This window comes from Diuraphis noxia, unplaced genomic scaffold (genome assembly GCF_037042655.1).
Source record: "Diuraphis noxia isolate RWA-SAM2 unplaced genomic scaffold, SU_Dnox_SAM2 contig0002, whole genome shotgun sequence".
NCBI classification, from domain to species: Eukaryota; Metazoa; Arthropoda; class Insecta; order Hemiptera; family Aphididae; genus Diuraphis; species Diuraphis noxia.
The window spans coordinates 31,572,991-31,593,906 of record NW_028301712.1 but is presented as its reverse complement, the minus strand read 5'-3'; the positions used below and the strand labels follow the sequence as shown (position 1 = coordinate 31,593,906).

General features: G+C 27.5%; 1 protein-coding gene across 3 annotated transcripts in view; it reads right to left on the bottom strand.

Annotated features, from left to right (window-relative positions):
- Positions 1-289: 289 nt before the first annotated feature.
- The window catches only part of LOC107170439 (uncharacterized), a 71,795-nt gene continuing 51,168 nt past the window's right edge, over positions 290-20,916 (bottom strand). For all 3 annotated transcript variants that reach the window (XM_089220462.1, XM_089220461.1, XM_089220463.1), the window contains 3 exons: positions 19,316-19,455; positions 14,770-14,982; positions 290-1,283 (listed from right to left, as the gene is read on the bottom strand). In XM_089220462.1, the coding sequence (XP_089076588.1) occupies positions 831-1,283; positions 14,770-14,982; positions 19,316-19,455 (806 nt within the window). In that variant the 3' untranslated portion in view covers positions 290-830. The remainder of the gene's footprint in view (positions 1,284-14,769; positions 14,983-19,315; positions 19,456-20,916) is intronic.

Genomic DNA, 20,916 nt, shown 5'->3' with positions numbered 1-20,916 from the left:
TCCATATATTTTTCATTTTGTCGTTATGTAACATATATAGAAGGTTGGATTATTGAGCGAGTTACAATAAGTATCGATATGACAATATTAATTCAGTTTCACACGATAGTAGTTATTGTGATATTTCTAGTATGGTAGTCTATATACGGGTTCGTAGGATCGCATAAATTACAGAAAAATATATGGTTAAAGGTTATGCGTTAAAGGAATCATAACGGTAGATAAAATCTAATTTTTGGTTATATAACATGTCTTATTTTCGGCCATAAAGATTTGCAGTCAATCGAAATACAGAAATTATATCAATATATTTTACAAATGTCGTTTTATAAATGTATGCAATATATATATATATTTTTTTTTTGGACATAAATAAACCAACTCCATAAAAACAAAATGAAACAGCCGGTATTCACTTGTAATCGTTAATCATTTATTAATCTGATGCAAAATTGTAGGTACTTATTTCTAGTATGCTTAGGAACTTATACATTTTCCGGCGTACAGTTAATTATCGTTTTCGAATAGAGTGAAGTACGTTCATTTAGTATACTGGGTTGAATGCAATATTTAAAACTAGCTAATTATAGTATAACTATCGTGTGAATAGGGCTTTAGTTGAATGTCTTGTAGGTACCTACCTAGATTGCTGTCGAAACGAAAGAAACAAAATAATAATATTTATGACTTTTTAACATAATATTATTATGATATTAATGTACACGATGTAAAAACGTAGTTGCTTTGCGGAAATCCGGAGTCGCGTGTATCGGAACGCGATCGAGTTGGACCAGATGAGGTGCCGGACGTACCGCGGTACGGTGCATACTTTAGATGAGCAGTTCGTTGAGCGCCTTATCCGAGTCGGACGCTATGGATATGGAAACGGTGGGCAGTTGGAATTGTTTGATGTGCCGCTGATGGACGGTACTGTCGGCACCGCCGGCACAGACGCCACCACCGGCACTGATGACGTTGGCACAGACGCCACCGGCGCAGACGCCACCGGCACAGACACCGACGCCGCCACAGACGCCACCGCGGCCGGAAGAAAGCGGCAACGAGAACTGCTGGTAGTTGGCCCAGCCGCTGTAGTCGTACTTAGGCAGGAAGTCTGCGCTCTGGGCCTTCCGTATCGGCCTCACCGAAATGCCGTTTCGGACGTGCGCGTCCTGGTAGACGGGACTGATGTAGATGGCCGAGTTGACGCGTGACCGGGACCGCAATAAGTTCCGGACGCGCCAGTCCAGCGGATCGGCCAGGCCGCAGCGCATCAAGTGCCTCTGGAAAAATATCAACGCGCGCACACGACGCGGTTCAATAAACCATCGAAACAAAACAATATCAGAAAAAATAGTTATGCGTTAACGTGTCATGATAATAAATACAATATTGTACGGAAAAAAAAACGTGTACAAGTGCGGCGAGTGTCGAGTGATATCGTTATTGGTTAAGTTTAAAAACTACATAATATTTTTTACGGCCGAACGTAATATTATGATGTTATAAAGAGCTTTATCTAATTTTATTGAAGTGAGCACCCGACCTAACGTAGGTAATTCGTGCAGTCCCCTTTATGCGCTAGAGGGGAAATCGTCAATCGTCTATTTCAGGGGTAGGATTCAAACTGTGTGTTGCGAGAGTTGGCGAAGGAAGCCGCGTCAAAGCACCGGAAATCGATGTCATTAATGTAGGACATGACGTATGGTTTATATACATATTATTCATAACCATTATGGAAATGATAACGAAATTCAATTACACGATCATTCGAAGTTTTATTTCTAGTACTCAAGTCACTGTTATTATCACTCATATTGGCCATATTGTATTCGTATATTGTTTCAATTTTTTCATATAATAATATATAGTAATTTAGAAATCGTCAAAATATTGTGAACACACAAAAAAGCCGCAGAATGAAAAAGTTTAAATATTTCTGGTCTATTTAATACTTACACTGAGACAGTGGCGGTGGAGATTTAGTGATGGATAGCGGGGAGATAAAACATTTTTTTTTTTTTGGCGATTCTAGCTTTTATTTTTAATTGGTGAACATATTTGAAAGTCAACATTCTCTGGCTAAAAATAGTTTAAATTATTTTAGATATCTGGTTTGTCAACACCTTTATAGGGGGAATAAAACGCTTCAATTTAAAATTTTGGGGATGGTTATGTACTTTTATCTGGAAATAAATTGGATCTAGTCACTACGTCTTGGGAATCATTTGAGAAGAAGACTCCCCAATGTCGTCTCCACCTATCAAACTGGAACTCGTGTATTTAACTGTATCGCGCAATTTATCTTATATTATTAGCACAAAATGTTTATAAGTAAACTTTGATTGTTTGCTTGTCGGATAGGCAATAACATTGACGTGTTGATTACTAAATTGTTGACAATGGCAGTGTGGTCTGTGCATTCAACATTATTTCAATAAGAAACTACACAATATTTTTAACCTTGTATTGTATTGCGCGCTCAAACAATGTGATATCCTAAGAGTCTAGGCATTCAAAAATGTTTATTTACAATTATTTCAGTTGCGATAAATTATCCAAACTTAGGTAAGGAAATTAATTTAAGATCACTTGAAATAATTGATCCTGAATTATTCATAAATATCAATAATCTCGGGATTTATATTATTTATTATCAGTTGAGTTTCTTTTATAAGATGCAAGTACTTAATCTTTTTAATTATTTTTAGCTGAATATTTAGCTAATTGCTAAATATTAGCTAAAATAATACATGCCTATCTACGTGTTAAAAATACATAATATAATGATAAAATGTATCGATTCAAGACTGTTTAAGTTTTTGTTACATTCTTACATTATACCTAGTATTGATTTAAGTTTTAAAGCTTTACTTAGTAAAGCACTCAATTAGTAAAAAAGTTCAAATATATTGTATAAATGTATCGATTTAATTCATGTAAGGCACTGTTATGCATTATGTTTTAATGTATTTATCATAAAATGACTGTCAATATTTTTACCTGGTATTTTATTCGTTTAAAGTTATAAAACTTACCTTGCTATGGTGTTTTATTATAAACTCTTTTTTATATTGTCTAAACATATTTTTAGATTATGTTTTTCATCAAGTGCCCTACTATATTTTTTACCAAAATAAAAAAAGATGTCTATCAGTTTTAAAAGAGAATCAATTTTAATGTTGTGTGGTTATTCATAGTTGTCATAGTAACCTGACACTGTAAAAAGTGACACTTGTAAAAAATTAATATATTTTTTATAATAGTAAAAATAATATTATGGAGCTATGGTTATTTTCCGTGAAAAAATATTTTGACTATAACTCTGTCTGTCACTTATTTATTTTTATGACGAATTATTCGTTTATTGTTTCTTTGATCTTTACCATATTATCTGGATCATATATAGATAATATAATCTTAGTATTAAATCGGCGTTTATAAAGGCTGATTATGATAGATTTTTACATTTCTTAGTCATTAAAATTGTTTGTATACTTATATTGAAATGTTAAAATTATGGCTATATACTAGTTGCGTTCCAAAGATAAATTCGAAAAAAGGTTTTATCCGAATTTTGCGGCCCGATTAATATTTACCATATCTGTCATATCTATATAATATTAATAATGTTACCTGATCGATAATAATGACAGCCAGCAGTCATAATATAGGTTTATAAAATTATAGAATTTTATTAATTTTTACTAGCTGAAAGAAAATTTTATATCTTGGCTGATTACTAGTTGACTTCAGTTTTATAATGACAGTATAACGTAGATACCAAAATACCAAATGGCAAATACATCATACTATCTTAGTCGTTGCTTTTCTGCCACTAAGAACGTTTCACCACTGATGGATTTTTTTCTCGGGTTAAGTTATATGCATAAAATATATTTTAAAAGAAACATTTATTTCTAATACTGTGAAAAAATTGGAATAAAATAAAATTGACAAACTGTAATTTAGAAAAATAATATCATACAAGTTTTTACTAGTGTTATAATATTAATTCTTAAAAAAAATTTTAGTTAACAAAATTAAATACATTAAAAAAATCTAGGCCACGATTGGTATATACCCCCCCCCCCCCCCCCCCAAAAAAAAAAAAACACTCGCTCCGGAATTCGGAAGAAATTTTAGGTTTAAGACGCAATTAGTGTTCAACCAATATTGGGAAGTCTTATAATATAGTACATACAATTTAGAAGTTAATTAAATATGATACCTATGTATATATTGTAATGAAACTGTTCTATTTATGTAGGTACAGTGAATTGCATAATTAGTATGTGTATTATTTATTTGATTTTTATTAATTTGTATGGCTTAACAATCAAATAATAACAAAATAATTTAAAGAAATAATATTAATAGATATTTTGGGGTAATTTTTCTTTGATTATTAATCATAAGGAATTTATTGCACATATACGTATGTAAGAGCACTTATGGCTTTATTTTATAGTATAGAAGCATAGAGGTGGATTTAATTAAGTAAATTAAATAACTATTGGGTAATAGTATAATGACCTTGGGAGTCTATAAAGTTTTAATATATATAGGATATTAAAACCAAGTGTATAGAAGACATAAACATCCATTTTCACAATTTGAGAATTGATTAATAGGAGAGCTATGTTATACGCACGTATATCCTAATTACTCACTAAGTAATTCAGTTCAATTTAAATTTAAAAATCATAATTTGTTTACTACAAAAAAAGGTTGCACATTTTAATATTTTGAACATTGTAGATAAAATATATAAATAAAAATGGTTATAGACGCTATACATTAACAGTATAATATATCTACTACACATTAGATTTTTGGTAAATTTAAACACTAATATAGGGGATAAGGCAGTTTTTTTATTCTTATAAATTACCTAGTCTTCTTATTTAAATATATAAATAATTTGTGTAAAAATGTATCGGTAAAATTTATTACGATAAAGAATGATAACTTGGTGCTTTTAAATCATTAATTAATATTAAATTTTTTGACTTATATATTTGGTACGTATAATACACCTAAAATAATATTGTGTTTGATATAAGTATGTAATACAAAAGTATACATTTGGATCAGATTATTTTCAATATATTTAAAGCCATCTCAGTTATTGCCTATCACAATCAAGGAATTTCCAACTCAATGGAAAACTTAACAACAAAAGTTTGTTTTATACTGTATTACACTATTACCACACACTATTTCAATACACCACAGAACAGCTTTAGTCTGCTAAAGTTTTGGTAGCGCAATTAAAACACCCTCTTAAGCTTCAATGAACGGTTTCTTGACATATATATATATATATATATATATATATATATATATATATATATATATACATATATATGTAGATATCTACCTAGTTGAAAATATTATTTCACCACAAAATGTTACTTAAATGTGAAACACGGTGTTATAATATGTTTATAATATGTGATGTGTACTAGGTAATGTGTATAATTATTATTAATACCTATAAAAGTTGTATGGTATAGGCAATTAATTACCATAATTAGCAATCAACACTAAATACATTATTTTCAACAAACTAAATAAAGAGAATAATAAAAACATACCTATAAGTAAAAAGAAAAAGGAACACCGTGCTATTATCGTAATATAATAATTCTATGAACCGTAAGATCTGTCAATTACATTTAATAATCATGGCATAAAGTTGTCGGATTAAACTGATCTCCGTTCAAATAAAACCATACTATATATCATTCTTGGCAGATTTTACAGTACACGATAGATACATAATTAATATACAATATACATGTATAATATTTATGAATATAAAATATAAATACAGTGAAACCTATTTTTATAACGAACAGTCACGTGATCATCAAAAGTGTCCGTTATAGATAGGTATATCCATTATAAGATAGACTTCTACTTATTACAATGGACTATAATTTATCTTTTTGCAAGGGCATTATCATATTGTCCGTTCAAGAGAGATGTCCGCTGTATACTACATTATACAGGTATCCGTTAAGTCAGGTTTCACTGTATTATATGCGTGTGTGTGCTTGTATATACAAATAAAACCAATAATCGATCAAATATAAATAATAACGATCGCGTGAAAATGACTGCAGTTTCTGATAACGTGTCGTAATTATTATTTGTTGTCTTCGCATTTACCATATGTATACTTAACGGTTATTCGGACGACGCCGCTCTATGCAGCAAAGCGAACCGACACGTGCAGTCTCTGGGATGTACGTCCGGTGACGAAGGTGAATATTTGAAACAATTGTCCAAGATGCAGCAACTGCTCTGCTGTTATATGTAAAATAAAACAGAAAAACACACGGGAAAAATAAGCAAACATGTTCTATAAGTGCCATGCGAAACGAACCTGGAAAGGGGAGTCATGCACATTCAACTTGTGATGTCAATTTTCAAAAGTCTCAGGTAATCAATTTTATTTTATAGTATGACAATCGATGAAAATACAAATTAAAATGAAAGTCATCACTCACCGTAGATACCCATCAACGATATATTTACTTAAGTTATCTCATTAATATTGAAACTATCGTCGAGCAGCTTATCAAATTTGGATGTCTTCAATATAGATTCGTTTTTTAGTATAGAAGAAAATTACTTAAAAAGTAAATCAATAATAAATAAAATTATGTTGCAATTCCTTAATTGTGTAAATATAATACAATTGATTTGTTTTAGGCTCTTGAAAACTTGATCATAATATCTAAAAAAGGGAAATGTATAGATACTATAGTCTGTTGTACAGGGGCGTATTTATGGGGGTGTCTGAGGGGGCTTCAGCCCCCCCCCCCCGAAATCCAGGAATTGTTTATGAAGTTTGCTTATTATGTCTTATTAGATATAAATTTTCTAACTCATATAGGCTGAATTGGGAATTTCAGTTGGAGAAAATACCACAGCCCCCCTCCCCACCAAAAAAAAAAAATAAAAATAAAAATCTAAATACGCCCTTGCTGTTGTACATTAGTGTTTGACATTTTGCGCTCAATTGTAAAAAGAAATTGGCGCTCCCGTGAAGGATCAACTCACTAGGAATATGAAAGATAGAAACTTAAGACTAAAGTGCAGACGTGTCATAAGTCACACTATTTAATTTATAAATAATAAATGTTTTAATAAAATACTCAAGATATTTGTTGGTAATATTATATTATACATTTGTACTACCAACTATCTGATTGATAATACAATTCTAATATGAATTCAATTTTGAATGATATAGACACGCTTAAGGGTTATACATATTTTGAGCGTTATAGTGAACATTTAAGAGCTCTGATTTATACAAAAATAGGTATATTGTAACTTTTAAGTACAATTTATATTATATAGTGTATATGTGCATAACTGTTGTGGTTTTTTTCATGAAATATGTCTTATATGTCTTATATTTCTACATTAATTTGTTTATAAAATTTAATATTAATAATAATATACGATAAAAGTTTCAAATTACGATAAAATAACTTTATTCTTTTCAAAATTTTTTGTTAGGTCATCTGTTACAAGTTTGAACAAGTTTAAGTAATAAGTATAACAAAATAATGACATAGATATAAATGTGAAGAAGCCTGCTTCCTGATGCTTCATAAACAACAAAATAACTAAAATTATTATTCTTTGTTTAAATTTCTAATATCGCAAATTTGAACTTAAAATGTCTATAAATATGTAATATTGTATACAATATAATGTATATATTTAGATTTTAGTTCTGAACTTCAAATACTTATAAAAATAATCGTGCCTATGCGTCTTTAATAAATTGAATTGGTTTTAATAAAAAAATTATAAGGAACCTGGTGTTAAATTTTTATACTTTTCGGCCAGTGATAATCATAATAGAAAAAATATGTAGAAAAACAAAACCTAGAAAACAAGGTTTATGTCAATATTTATAAATAATTCAAAAAGAGTCAAAATATTTTTGAAATTATACTATATACGCAATACGAGAAAAACTCTAATATAAAAATTTGGTGATAATTTTAAGTATGTATAGTCTATGAATTATAATGAAAAAATAATTGATTTTGCTGTTAACTGGTTTTGTGTAAGAATTTTACGTTTTTCTTAATTTTTTTGTTTTTCTCTATCTTTCTGATTTTTTTAGACATCTTAAGTACTAATTAGATTTATACTTTACCAACAGAAAATGTGCTGGAATTGAAAATCCAATAATTTTTTCTACTTCCTATACATAAAAAAACACATATCATTGTAAAATCAATAAATACTTTACTCTACTCAGAATATAAGATATAGGTAAATCTGACTGAAGAAAAGTAGAATATCTTTACTATTATGGTTTGACATCTAATATTGGAAAATTGAGTAATGTGACGTTATAAGTGTCCAAGTGAACAATACGTTTTAGTGATTATCTATTGAATATGATCTTTAAATTATAAATTATTATACATCATAGAATGACATCAGTCACGAACTGGACTCATGATGATAAAACATGCAATAGGTACCCATTCTTTGATTTTATATAGAATTGGAGACAAATAAAGAAAAATTAAATTAATTTTTTGTCAGTAATACATATAACATATATAAACAGTTTGTTTGTCACTACTTCTCAAAAGTACTTAAGACTCTCTCCCGCTATTTAAGCTGTTGAAAATTAAATAATTGCTAAAGGAGTCAATTTTCTTGTATTACTGTAAAAATTGTACACATTTTAAGCAAAATGTTGTGCCAAAAATACCTATTGTGGCTTGTAGAATCAAAGATACATAAAAAATGTTCATAAGTTTTTTAGTTATTATTTAATTTTTACGATCTTTGATTGTTAAAAACCGTTCTTTAAAAATCGAGACTAGAGAAATTGGTATTTAATATGAAATTAAAGTATTCTAAAGATTTAATATTTATATTTAAAAAAAATTTGTTTATTCGAGATTCATCTCGCAGTATATTTAATATTATATTTGAATATGTGTTTTAAGATTATGGTATGAACTCATGAACTATATAATTGTATTGGTTTTACAATGTCAATGTTGGTGTTTTTTTTTTTTTTTTGTATAAAAGCATATACTATAAAAGAAAGAATCAACTTTGAGTATAAGTGGCTGGTTTCTGGCAGAAAAACGGATCTAGTTGGCTCTTTGGGAGGTCAAAAGGAAAATATTCCAACACCATTATAATGAAAATAAATAGATAAAAATTAATAATTTTTTGTTTTTATATTTTTTACGGAATAATTTTACTATTAAAAATAGATAAATATATACGAAAGTATTCAAAACTTAAAAACGATCTCGTGAAAAATTCAAAAATCACAACATAGAACTTGTTAATTTTAATTTTCTATTCATTTGTGATTTATATTTCAGTGATTCAAATGACCATACAAGTTAGTCTAACAAGTTAAAAAAGTTGTATTTATTTCCACTCAATGTTGAAACCTATAAAATTGAACTTTTTATTATTTCAACAAATGTATTATCTCGTCGAACTACTATTGACGTTTTTAAAGATAATTTGCTATTAATATTAATACAGAGACTTTTAGTTAAAGATTCAAGTGTCACAGTAATTTAGGGCTATTGTGCACATTATGGGACGTGCTATGGAGTACAAATGACTACTCATGTTGAACTTAAATTCTTATTAGGTATCAATATTATATTTGGTACCTATGCGTATTTTATACACAATTATCATATAACATTTTCTATATCACTAAAGAAAAAATAAATTCAGCGACCAAGTGTACTTAGGTTTAGTAATATTGAGCATCAAATCACCCACTTAATGCTGCAGTAATATCTATACTCGGCTATACATAAACAAAAAACCCACATGGTTAGTAAGTACAACACAGTAAGTACAGAGTGAGTCACGGGAATAGGTCAAAAAACTAGACAGGTTGTTCTCATTGCAGAATGATGGGTGTGGGAAATGAGGAGGTCTAGAAGAGCTCATTCGATCTATCAGATAATGAGGTTTAGTGGAGTGCGATTACTGTGTATTCACGTATAACAAAATGCAATATGACTGAAAAAGTAGAAATTGCGTCAATCGACTAAGTTTTGATTTAGTAGGTACATTAGTACCCACTCAACAAGTTAGTCCAAAAAGTTTAATGAACGCAATGAAGCAGTTTCAGCTGTTCTTATTGCATGCAAGTTCATGGAGAACGACATAAATTAAGATAACATATCTTTATAAATGACATTATCTGAAGGGGTCGAATGATCTCTTTTAGGCCTCCCTTCTTCAATCCTGCGTAAAGAAAAATCTGTTTTTTTTTCTTATTCCCGTGACCTATTCTGTATATACATTTATGGTTAAAAACTTACAACTATATAACATACTAGCAGTCCGTCTATGTCTGGAAAAAAATTAAAAACATATGGCGTTATATATTGTTGTATCGGGTTATCTTAGTTACCTGGGATATCGTTAATTTTTTTTTTTATAGATTTTTAAATTTAGTCATTATTTTAAAATTAAGAGAAAAATTCAAGTTAATACTTATTATATAACATTAACAATTCTAACCAACATCGCCTGAGAAAAAGTTTTATCATTTTTTATTACAATGTTATTTGCTGGACAGATGGTGCTACTGGTGATTTTCCATTTTATTGCTTAATATTCCGTGGACTGGATTTGAGCCCATAAAACTATGTTTATAAACCTGCTTTGTAGTGTGTGGTTTTAAAATTGAAAATACACCGTTGGATTCCATTCAGTAGTTTATAAAATTATCCCAGATATAAAAAAGGCACCGTGTTGTTTGCATTTATATAAATAAAGATATATACAGAGTTTAACAGAAAAAACTGACAGTTGCTACTAACTAATTAATTATTCTTATAATTTTTTTTAACAACACTTTTAATTTATATATTGTGTGCTATGCTTATGAGTTATTATACTATAGTTAATTGGAAATTAATACAAATAGATGTTGATAAAAATAAGTTATTACCAATAATATAGGCAGTTAATTACGATTTTTAGCTATTATAATTATACTTTGTATATATGTACAAATGAGGAATTTTTCATGGACATTTAACTACTAGAATTAAAAAAATAAATAAATGTAATTAAATTTACATAATTTTAGGAGTGTTTGTATTTGTGTCCTGGTTGCTGGAGGGGGGCTAAGCTACCTTTTATGAGTGCCACTGCAGTAGTTATATACTGTACATGTAATGGATATATATATATTAGTAAGTAGAAAAATTCATTTGCATTTTTATTTTATAGGTAGATTGGAACAGTAACAATTGTGATTATTCATTATTTATTGATAGTAAAACGATTATAAACAGTTTAGTTTATGACTGATGACTGATGGAAATAATCGATATACTTTGTAAATATATATTTTTAATACCTACCAATGTTTATTAGATAATAAGCTTTGTATTATATAATATATGAAATATTATAATTTAGTAGTAAATACTAAACAATTATTATATACTTTTAAGTTTTTTTTTATTTATTACGACAACTGTATTTAACAATGATGATTATGAACATACAGTATATAAATATGTATTTTTTACTCAAGAGTCGCTCCAAGTTTGTCCAAGTCAATAACTTTTGTTTCAAAGAACCGATTGGTTATTGAATAAATATAAATTATATTTATATCTGAGAATGTAATATGGAATTACCTATGTAAGTATGTGTTAGTTAATTAATTATTGAATCGAAACAATTAATTGCAATCAGAAATACATATTTTTAAACAAAATTAATAAACATGATGTAATTTAGCAACAAAAACGCTTATAATTATATTAAATATTTAATGAATTTTGTTTTCAGGAAATGAACGATCTAATACATAATGATTTTGTCACAAAGATAATTTACTGATTGTAATAAATACAGGGGCATGGTCAAAAATGTACGTAGGGTTTAAAATACATTTATAATTTAAAATAGACGTTAAGAAAAATCTAAATTATTACGCGCATAATAATATGCTACTTTGTACGAGTATACAACGAAATATAATCATTAATTAGTTATGTTTACTTAATAAAATTCAATGTGTTCAAATTAACTTTTATCTATGCTTAAACGAATATGATTAGCCTTGTAGGTACACGTAAAAAGAAAATATATAATAATTGTATAGCAGACATTATAAATGTAATTAATTAATTTAGTTTCAATTAAATCGTATGTGAATTTTACTCCTAAGAAACTAATAATTTTATTAAGGTAATAATGGTAACCACGGAAATGAAAGTTACGACGGACAAACACAGTGGTGGACATAACTGATTAGGCCTTTGATATAAATTATCGATTTTATTTGCTTATTGAAAAGATAGTCTTGTTGCTGCAGTCTATATTTTTACAGTTCCAAATTGAGTTTTGATGAAGTGACAAAATACAAAACTAAAAATCTTGTAAGCTTAGTAATGTTAAAAGATTGTTAGTATAATATGTATTATGGAATAAAGGGCCTTGCGTTAAATGTGTAATTGTATTAAATATTATACTCATAAGTGTGTTTAGAACCATTTCGGAGATATACCTAAGGTAATTTTTTTGGAAATCCACTTTGTACCTATGACATAAATTCCCCCAACCCATTAAAAAAAAAATTCAAAAATTAGTTTCAAGTAAATTAAAATTTGCTGATCTTGTTATAACCTAAACATACCTACGAGTTTAATAGTTATTTACCTATTTATAGTACCAGCACACAATTATATTATAATACCTCTTCAGCGTCAATATTCCATACGATTATTGAAGTCTACTAACTTATAATAATTTAAAACCATACTTAAGTAAATTTTAATGGTTATATAGCAAATAATATTATTGATATCTTGTATTAAATTATAATTACCCAAGAACATTTTAGAATAAAGTTTTCTTTGATTATATTATGAATTATGATGTAAGAATAGTTTGAGTTAAATATTATTAATATAAATTTAAATTTTGATTTTGATTTTAATGTTTTTTTTTTTTCTGGAAAGGTATTGGATGTTTTTAATATTATTTGTTCATGCATTTTTCGGATCGATGTCAACCCTTGTCCCTACAATACTTATATGACATGTGGATATCATACATATATATTTTCACATTTAACTGTCATCAAAAGTGCCAAGGTTGTTATTGTGAAATTTTATCGATCTTGGCTTATATACACGATCGAACATAAGCCATATTAATAACAACGTCGTGTGTACCGTAATATCAAAAGCTGATTGTAACACAAGAGACAAGGATAATATCAGTGAAAACACCCAGCGGTACGTCTGGTCAAATTTGTTCATCTCGACAAGTCGACAATCTTGAAAATTTGGTAAAATACGTTTTTTAGTTGTTAAATCATTTTTTAAATTTAGACTTTTAAAATCCATACATGTTTTAAAAGTATATTTTATATTCATGGGTTTCCGTGGAAGTTATTTGGTTATATGGTTAGGTACCTTGGTTAAATTTTACTGTATGAAAGACACGACAGTTTGTAAAAAAGTTAAATATACTGTACGATTATTATATTATGTGATTGTTGCTTTATAAATATGACTTGAGTATTATATTAATTTTTATAATTGAATCAAAAATAAAATTACGATTTTAAAGTTCTGAAATTGCCGGCGTTACGAATGGCACACATAAAAAACCTATGATAAATTACTGAGATATTGTAGTAATGTAGTTAACTTATAACTTAAATTTAAATATACTTATTTCATACTTATATAACGCAAGGTATAATCTAAATATTTTCCCAGTGTATTTATTTACCTACTTGAAAAATTGACGTGTGACTTATAAGTTATTATTATTCAGCTTTTGTGGTTTTTGTTGAATTGAATTCATAATAATTCTTAAATAGTCAAGGTTTATTGATTTAAAAAAAAAAATACATCGCAGTTATAAAATAATATAATGTTAAATGATTAATAATATATCAGGTACCATTGATTATACATATGTTACAATATTATGTTAAAGTATATTATAATATGCTATTGGTCATACAATGTATGACCAATAGCATATTAATCAGTTTAAAATAAGTGCACACATTATTGTACACTAAAGTTTTTTTCTTCAAGTTTTTTAAATCTTAAGTATTTTTTAGTTTTAACAATTAACCATTTTATATAAATTGTTTGAAAGGTAAATAATCTTTTGCAAGTATATTTAGGTAAAATTAGGGTTAGATAATACAAATCGTCTACCATATAATATTACATCATTCAAAATATTATGACTTTTATCTTTGGTCAATTAATTAAGAATTCCAAATATTATTTATTTATTTAATACAATTCATTAAATAGTAAGTAAGCACTTACACTTGTAATTTTCCATTTTGTTGAATTTTTTTATTTTTTGAAGACTATCCAACATCTGATAATATCACTCCATTTACCGTTACAAACGAGGTTGAGGTTGCTGCTTATTGGAATTTGTATTTTCCTTTTCACAAGGTAGGTTACTTAAAAAATATCATGATCCACGGTTTCTTTGGTGACTAATGGTATCTAACAAAATATGCATTATACCCTGCGCGTCGTACAACATTATGTTGACACCCGACTTCTATTACATTTCGGGTCAATGTATTTAGGTTGATAAATTAAAAATAAATAAAATAAATGATAGTAAATAGAAGAAAATAATGTTCAAAATTCACATTTTCACGTGCATCACACAATTTAAATGAGCATTTAGATTTGTAAAATAGAATACAATACTGACCTGTGAACAACAAAAACTTGGTCCTGTTTGGTTTTGGCACGGGTTGGTTGTATTACAAGCACCTGTTCCGGGTACTTTGAGTTGCGTGTCTTTGTAATCTGGTTGATATGGTATAAGCATCCTAATTTTGCCCCAGCGGTTGAAAAACATTATTATAGCGCCGACCCAGACCATTAAGACCAGCACTACAATAGTAATTTCGATTCCTCGCACCTAAATAAACAAAATAGTTATAGCTTATAGAGTAGTTGTATTTTAACATTCATTTGTTTAACATTAGTCATTAGAATTTTATGAATATACGTTTAGGTTTGTAATTACATATTCAACGACGTTTTTAGTTTACTTATATTTATTTTAATTGCTTTATTTAATACTTAACTTAATAAATAATAATTGCTACTCCTTGTATGCCAATGGCCATAGACGCCGAGGCTTATTTATTTAAATAAATACATTAAAAAAAAAAAAATTGCTACGAATAAAAAGATGTACATCGACATTTCATTTACCTACAGCCGTCGTTCTTCTACAAAAGTAAGACAAGTTACAATAATGTTATTTATATTATTATTAAATGATGTTGTAACAACAATAACGCTACGGCATTAAATATGAAAAATGTATGCTGTATTTTTATTTTTTTATTTTTTTTAAACGTAAATGTAAAATGTTATATAGATTCTCAAAAAGTGCAGTAATGTGGAATACTTTCGCGGGCCAGATAATAAATTATGGCGGGACGTAGTTTGGCCACCACTTCAATATACTATATACGTATAAACAATTCCGTGTGATTATACCTATGGAAAAATACATTTAAAAAATAAAACATTTTTGAGTTAAAAGAAATATTGACTGTGATTTTAAAGTTAAACGTGTTTATTTCAGTTGTAAATAATACTAATATCAAAGAATAACAATTTTTTAGGTAAATTATATACATATCATACTAATAATATACTATAATGGTTAAAGAACTACAATATATTTATTTTGAAGTGCATTTTAGTAATATTTATTGGTAGGGTTCGGGCTAAAGTCTTAAGTTCAAAATTGTTATAATTAAGTGAAAATAACTAAAATTTTTGTAAATAAGGTACATATTATTAAATGTAGTTTTACAATGATGGTATATTTATAAGCTATTCAATTTATTTATTTGTATAACTAAATTCCGAATGAATTTGTATAAAACAAAGTTACACTTGTTGATTGTCCAGTATAATCATATATATTTAGGTACTAGGTACCTATATACACTATACGTATATATCGGGAGTAAATAGCACTAAAATGTTACTTAATATGAAATTTAAATACCCCAAAAATATGTAGTGAAAAAAATGTAATATTTTAAAATATTGTTTAATCTTTAATTTGTATTAATTTATATTTATTGATAGATTGTAGCTTGTCAGTTGTAGGTAATAAGTGCTTTCATACTACAATTTGAACTACATATTCAGTAAAATGTTATTGGTTATACATTCATATGTAGAAATATACCTAAAAAATAATTTTTTGAATTCGGTAGTTGCTAATAGTTAGTAATTATAATCATTGTATCTTCTAAATGAAAAAGAATCTTGTTCATTAATTAAGTACATTATGTAACAATAAAACATTGTAGTTATTAATAATATGATTGATTATTAATAACGAAAATTAAATTTATGTAGGAATAACCTACAATTTTTGTAGAAGCTGATAATGAATATTTTTTGATTTTTTAAATAAAATGTGTCAGCATAATATATTATGAGCACGCTATTACAAGTTTAATAAGTATATAATTATGCAATAAGGTTTAAAATGTTACTAAAGTATAGAAAACAAACGAGATCACAGTTACGTATATTAAAATATAATTAGCAAGGGGATTAGATAAAGATAATTTTAATAAGGTTTGTGGATAAGAAATTTAAATTGGAAATAATACTGTTACGGGAGTTGAGAGTTTATTTAAAATTACGGTCAATAGTACGATTAATATTTAATGGGCTCAATAATGTTTTGAATTCGTTCAAAATTGTAGACGTTGCATCCGGAGTACTGGATATTGGTTGAGCGGCTGTTATACTGGCGTATGATTGAGCGTATGAGGTGGGCTTGGATACATGACAACGTGTTGGTGTATTTTGTGTTTGGCTAACTAACTTTTTTGGTTTGTTTGCAGGTTCAGTTAGTTTTTTGTAAATAACACAACCTTTGTATGATTTTGTATGTGCACCAAAACATATTTCAAATTTAGTCCGGATACTGCTATCTTTGGTGCACTTATCAGTTAAGTGATCTTTGAGAATTTAACACACTTAGGCTGCTGACTGTAGTAGTTGCGCGTATGGCCATAACCTTGATATGTGTGGCATTGGGTCAGACTATTCCGTTTTGTATGTGGTTTTTCAATCAGCACTGCAGTGAAGTAGTTTATTAATCTTAAAGATTTCATGTTGTTTTTTTTTAAGAGTCTGCAGTTCTACGCGGAACAGTGGTAAGGGGCGATGATTATTTTTGATATTAGTTATGCGTGTGGTCGAGTGTCCAAGCTCAGCCAGGGTGTCTGAAATATCAGTAAGTTATGATTGTAGAGTAATGGAGATTTCTGATTAATACCTTGTACTGGAGTTTGCAGCGTGACCGAAATGAGTGAAATTTCGCATAGGTTTCGTTTAAGTAGTCAATTATGTGAATTATGATATTGTAAGTTATGCGGTTTTTGGGCCATGCTATAAGAAATGATGGTCTGGACTTAAATGAAACATTGTTAATACCCGTGAGTGATATTATTTTCTTATTGAATATTGAGAAATTTGTGACGTTTTTTATGTAGATCGCTGGTATTCGATGTGTCTTAGATGTGACTTCAGTTTGAGGTAATTGCTCACAATCATGAATCAACTGCGTTATTATTTGGTAGAAATACCTAGGTTTCGATTTCGTCGTTTACTTTGGCCAGTGGCATGTATCGATTTGGTGATTTATATGACTTGATTTTTTTTTATCTTGTTGAGAAATGCTAGAAGGTGAGGAGAAATGTCGTTTTGATTTTGTTTATTTGTGGTGTTCGAGGCAGTACCATATTTGTTGGACTCGAAATAATTATTGGAACAGATGACGGAGCGGATGTGCGTGAGACACCGTGTGTTCTGACTTATCGTCAGAATCAATACAATTTTACGCACAGACATATTAAATATGAACAGACTAAGGAAAAAATAACACCCGTATCGCTCAATGTATTTGGAACAGAGAAAAAAAGAAAAATTAATGAACTGATAATTGAATTAAAATTGGAAATCAATTGTGAAAACATGGTAGAGACGAATTCTGAAGTTTGATACAACTATAATCGCATGTGTTTTAATTTTGAGCTGTGTAAGAAATTGAAATATTTCAAATATATATTTCTTAAAATTTTCAAATAGTTGAAATTGCTTAAAAAAAAAATATATATATATATATATAAAGTATCTAATTTTAGAGAATTCAGAACTATGAGACAAATTTATATCTTACTCAGTATGTTTTTAGATTTACCAAGAATAAAAATATATAAATGCTGTAGACTGGATATAATATGTGTTATATTCATGTTATTTACCAGATTGATTTAATCAATGTAATATTTTGAAAATATTGTTTTACTTGCAATGTTTTTGAACTATCATGAAGTAATCTATTAATTAGATTACTTAAATAGAGAAAAAATGACTGAATATCATATTAAGTACTAAATAGATATTTACTGTAAATAATATTTGTACATTAACATTATTTATAATTTGTTTAATTTACTATTTGATTATAATTGCAATTGTATTTAATGAATAAATAATTTTTTTTTACTAGTAAATACAATGTCCGGTTGAGGATTTACCTATTGCGATATCTTACAAAATAATGAAGATATAAAAATTCTGGTTTTGTAATAAGATTCACAGGAATAAGAACTACAATTATTTAATTTTTATGTTTTGGTAAGAAAATTAAAAAATATTTATTTTTTTAATCAATTATTTCCGAAAATATTTAAGATAGCCATTTTGTAGAGTTTATTTTCATTATTTTTCAAATTTCTAATACTTTCTAGTTTTGAAGATATAAAATGATTATAACTTGGCACACTGAAAGCGTTCGTATGCTGTACGAGCATGTGGGTGGAAGGTCATATGTTTAACTATATGGTGTTAAACAATTCCCGATTTTTCTAGAAATTAAAAAAAAATATTAAAAATAAAGAAATTATTGAAAGTAAAATGTTAAAACGTCAGTATTTTCAGGAAAATAAACTCTACAAAATGGCTATCTTAAATTTTTCGGAAATAATCAATTGAAAAAAAAATATTTTTTAACTTTTTACCAAAACATTAAAATAAATTAATAGAATTTTGATATCTCCATTATTTCGTGAGATATCGCAATGGGTAAATCCTCGCGGGATGCCCTGTATAATATATATTATATTTATATCTATATATTTTTTTTTATAATTTTCATATTTTCATACACTTCTTAATATAACAAAGTTTAATTAATTAATTACCTGTACATAAGGAGGAGAAGTAGAGCTTTCTGGTGGTACTGAATGTCCAACACCACCTACAATATTCGGTGGCGATACATCAACATTACCACTAGTATTCATCTGTGAATGTTGAATATCTGGCCACGATACACCTTTATCTAAAAAAAATTTAATAAATATTCTTTAATATTAATTTCATTTTTAATAATTTTTTAGTAAATTTAATATTTATTAATAATATCTACAATATTTATTTTTAGCATTTTTTAGAAAATATTGAACAAATAATAATACATTAATTGAACGATAGGTTTATTAAGAGAAAATTTTGGCAAGTGCTTAAAGATAATTTTTTGAATAATTTGAAAATTTGGCACTTTTTTTGTTATGATAGTACTTTTTATAGAATATTTTAAAGGAAAATAGGTTTTGATAAATTTAACAGAGGGTTTTCTGTTTTAAAATTATCAATTTGTTTACAGTATAATAATATGTATTAAGTAATGTACTTGATATGAAAAATAGTCGGGTACGTTATATGTTATTCTGATATTTGTTACGTAATATATTTATATATGTGCAAAGCAATGTGATTTTGTATAGGGATAATAAACTTGGTAACTATTAAACCTAATTTTAACAAATGATGCACACATATTCTTAGAGACTAGGATAATGTATTTTGCTTCATTTCTCAACCCTTATTGGTTGCTCAGGGTGGATCACAAATTTATTTCATATTGGCTCACGAAAATTGTATACCTACTATTTTGTTCATACAAAGGTTTTCCATTGTTTATATATATATAAAAAAAAATCAAAAACAATTAGTACACTAGAAATGACCCACTAGGCGTTGCTACGGAGTTATAAGTAACATTTAATAGATATTAATTAAGTCAATACAATGAAGCATTGAATTTGTTGTATATATATATTATATAAAAATATTATATATATTTATAATATTAATTATATTTATATTTATATATAAATATTATATATTGTACAAAATTACTCAATAAATGACGTAAGGTGATGCCGTGATGGTAATAATAATAAATTTATACCGTGTGTAATTTTACATTCAAAATAATTTATCTTACCATATTTATCTAATTTAAGAATAAAAAGTCTATAGAAGATTAAATTGAATAATATATAAAATACTACAGAAACGCGTTTTATATTAAAATAGTTTTTATTTATTTATGAAATACAATTTATAGTGAAAACAAAAACATTAAGCCCCAATTCAAAGTAAATTAAAAACATATTAATTATAATTTTCAATCAGTCAATAATATGTCTATAAAGTTTAAATATTTCTTATTTAGATTTAGATCCTAAGGGAAGGAGAGGACTATGTTTTAGTGATTGATTTATAAATATTATCATTATAAATACCTATATCATAACTTTCAGTTTAAAAATTAGAATTTGATACTGAATGTTTGTATTATTGATGGATTGAATGCATGCAGAAAAAATAATTGTGGAAAAGTCTAAGACAGTCTGTGATTTTTAAATAAATTTTGGTTTAGAATAGACATTTATTTAGCTGCTAAAAAATAAAAAATAACCTCCAATCCTGTAACTATTGTTAGTGTCTAAATAAA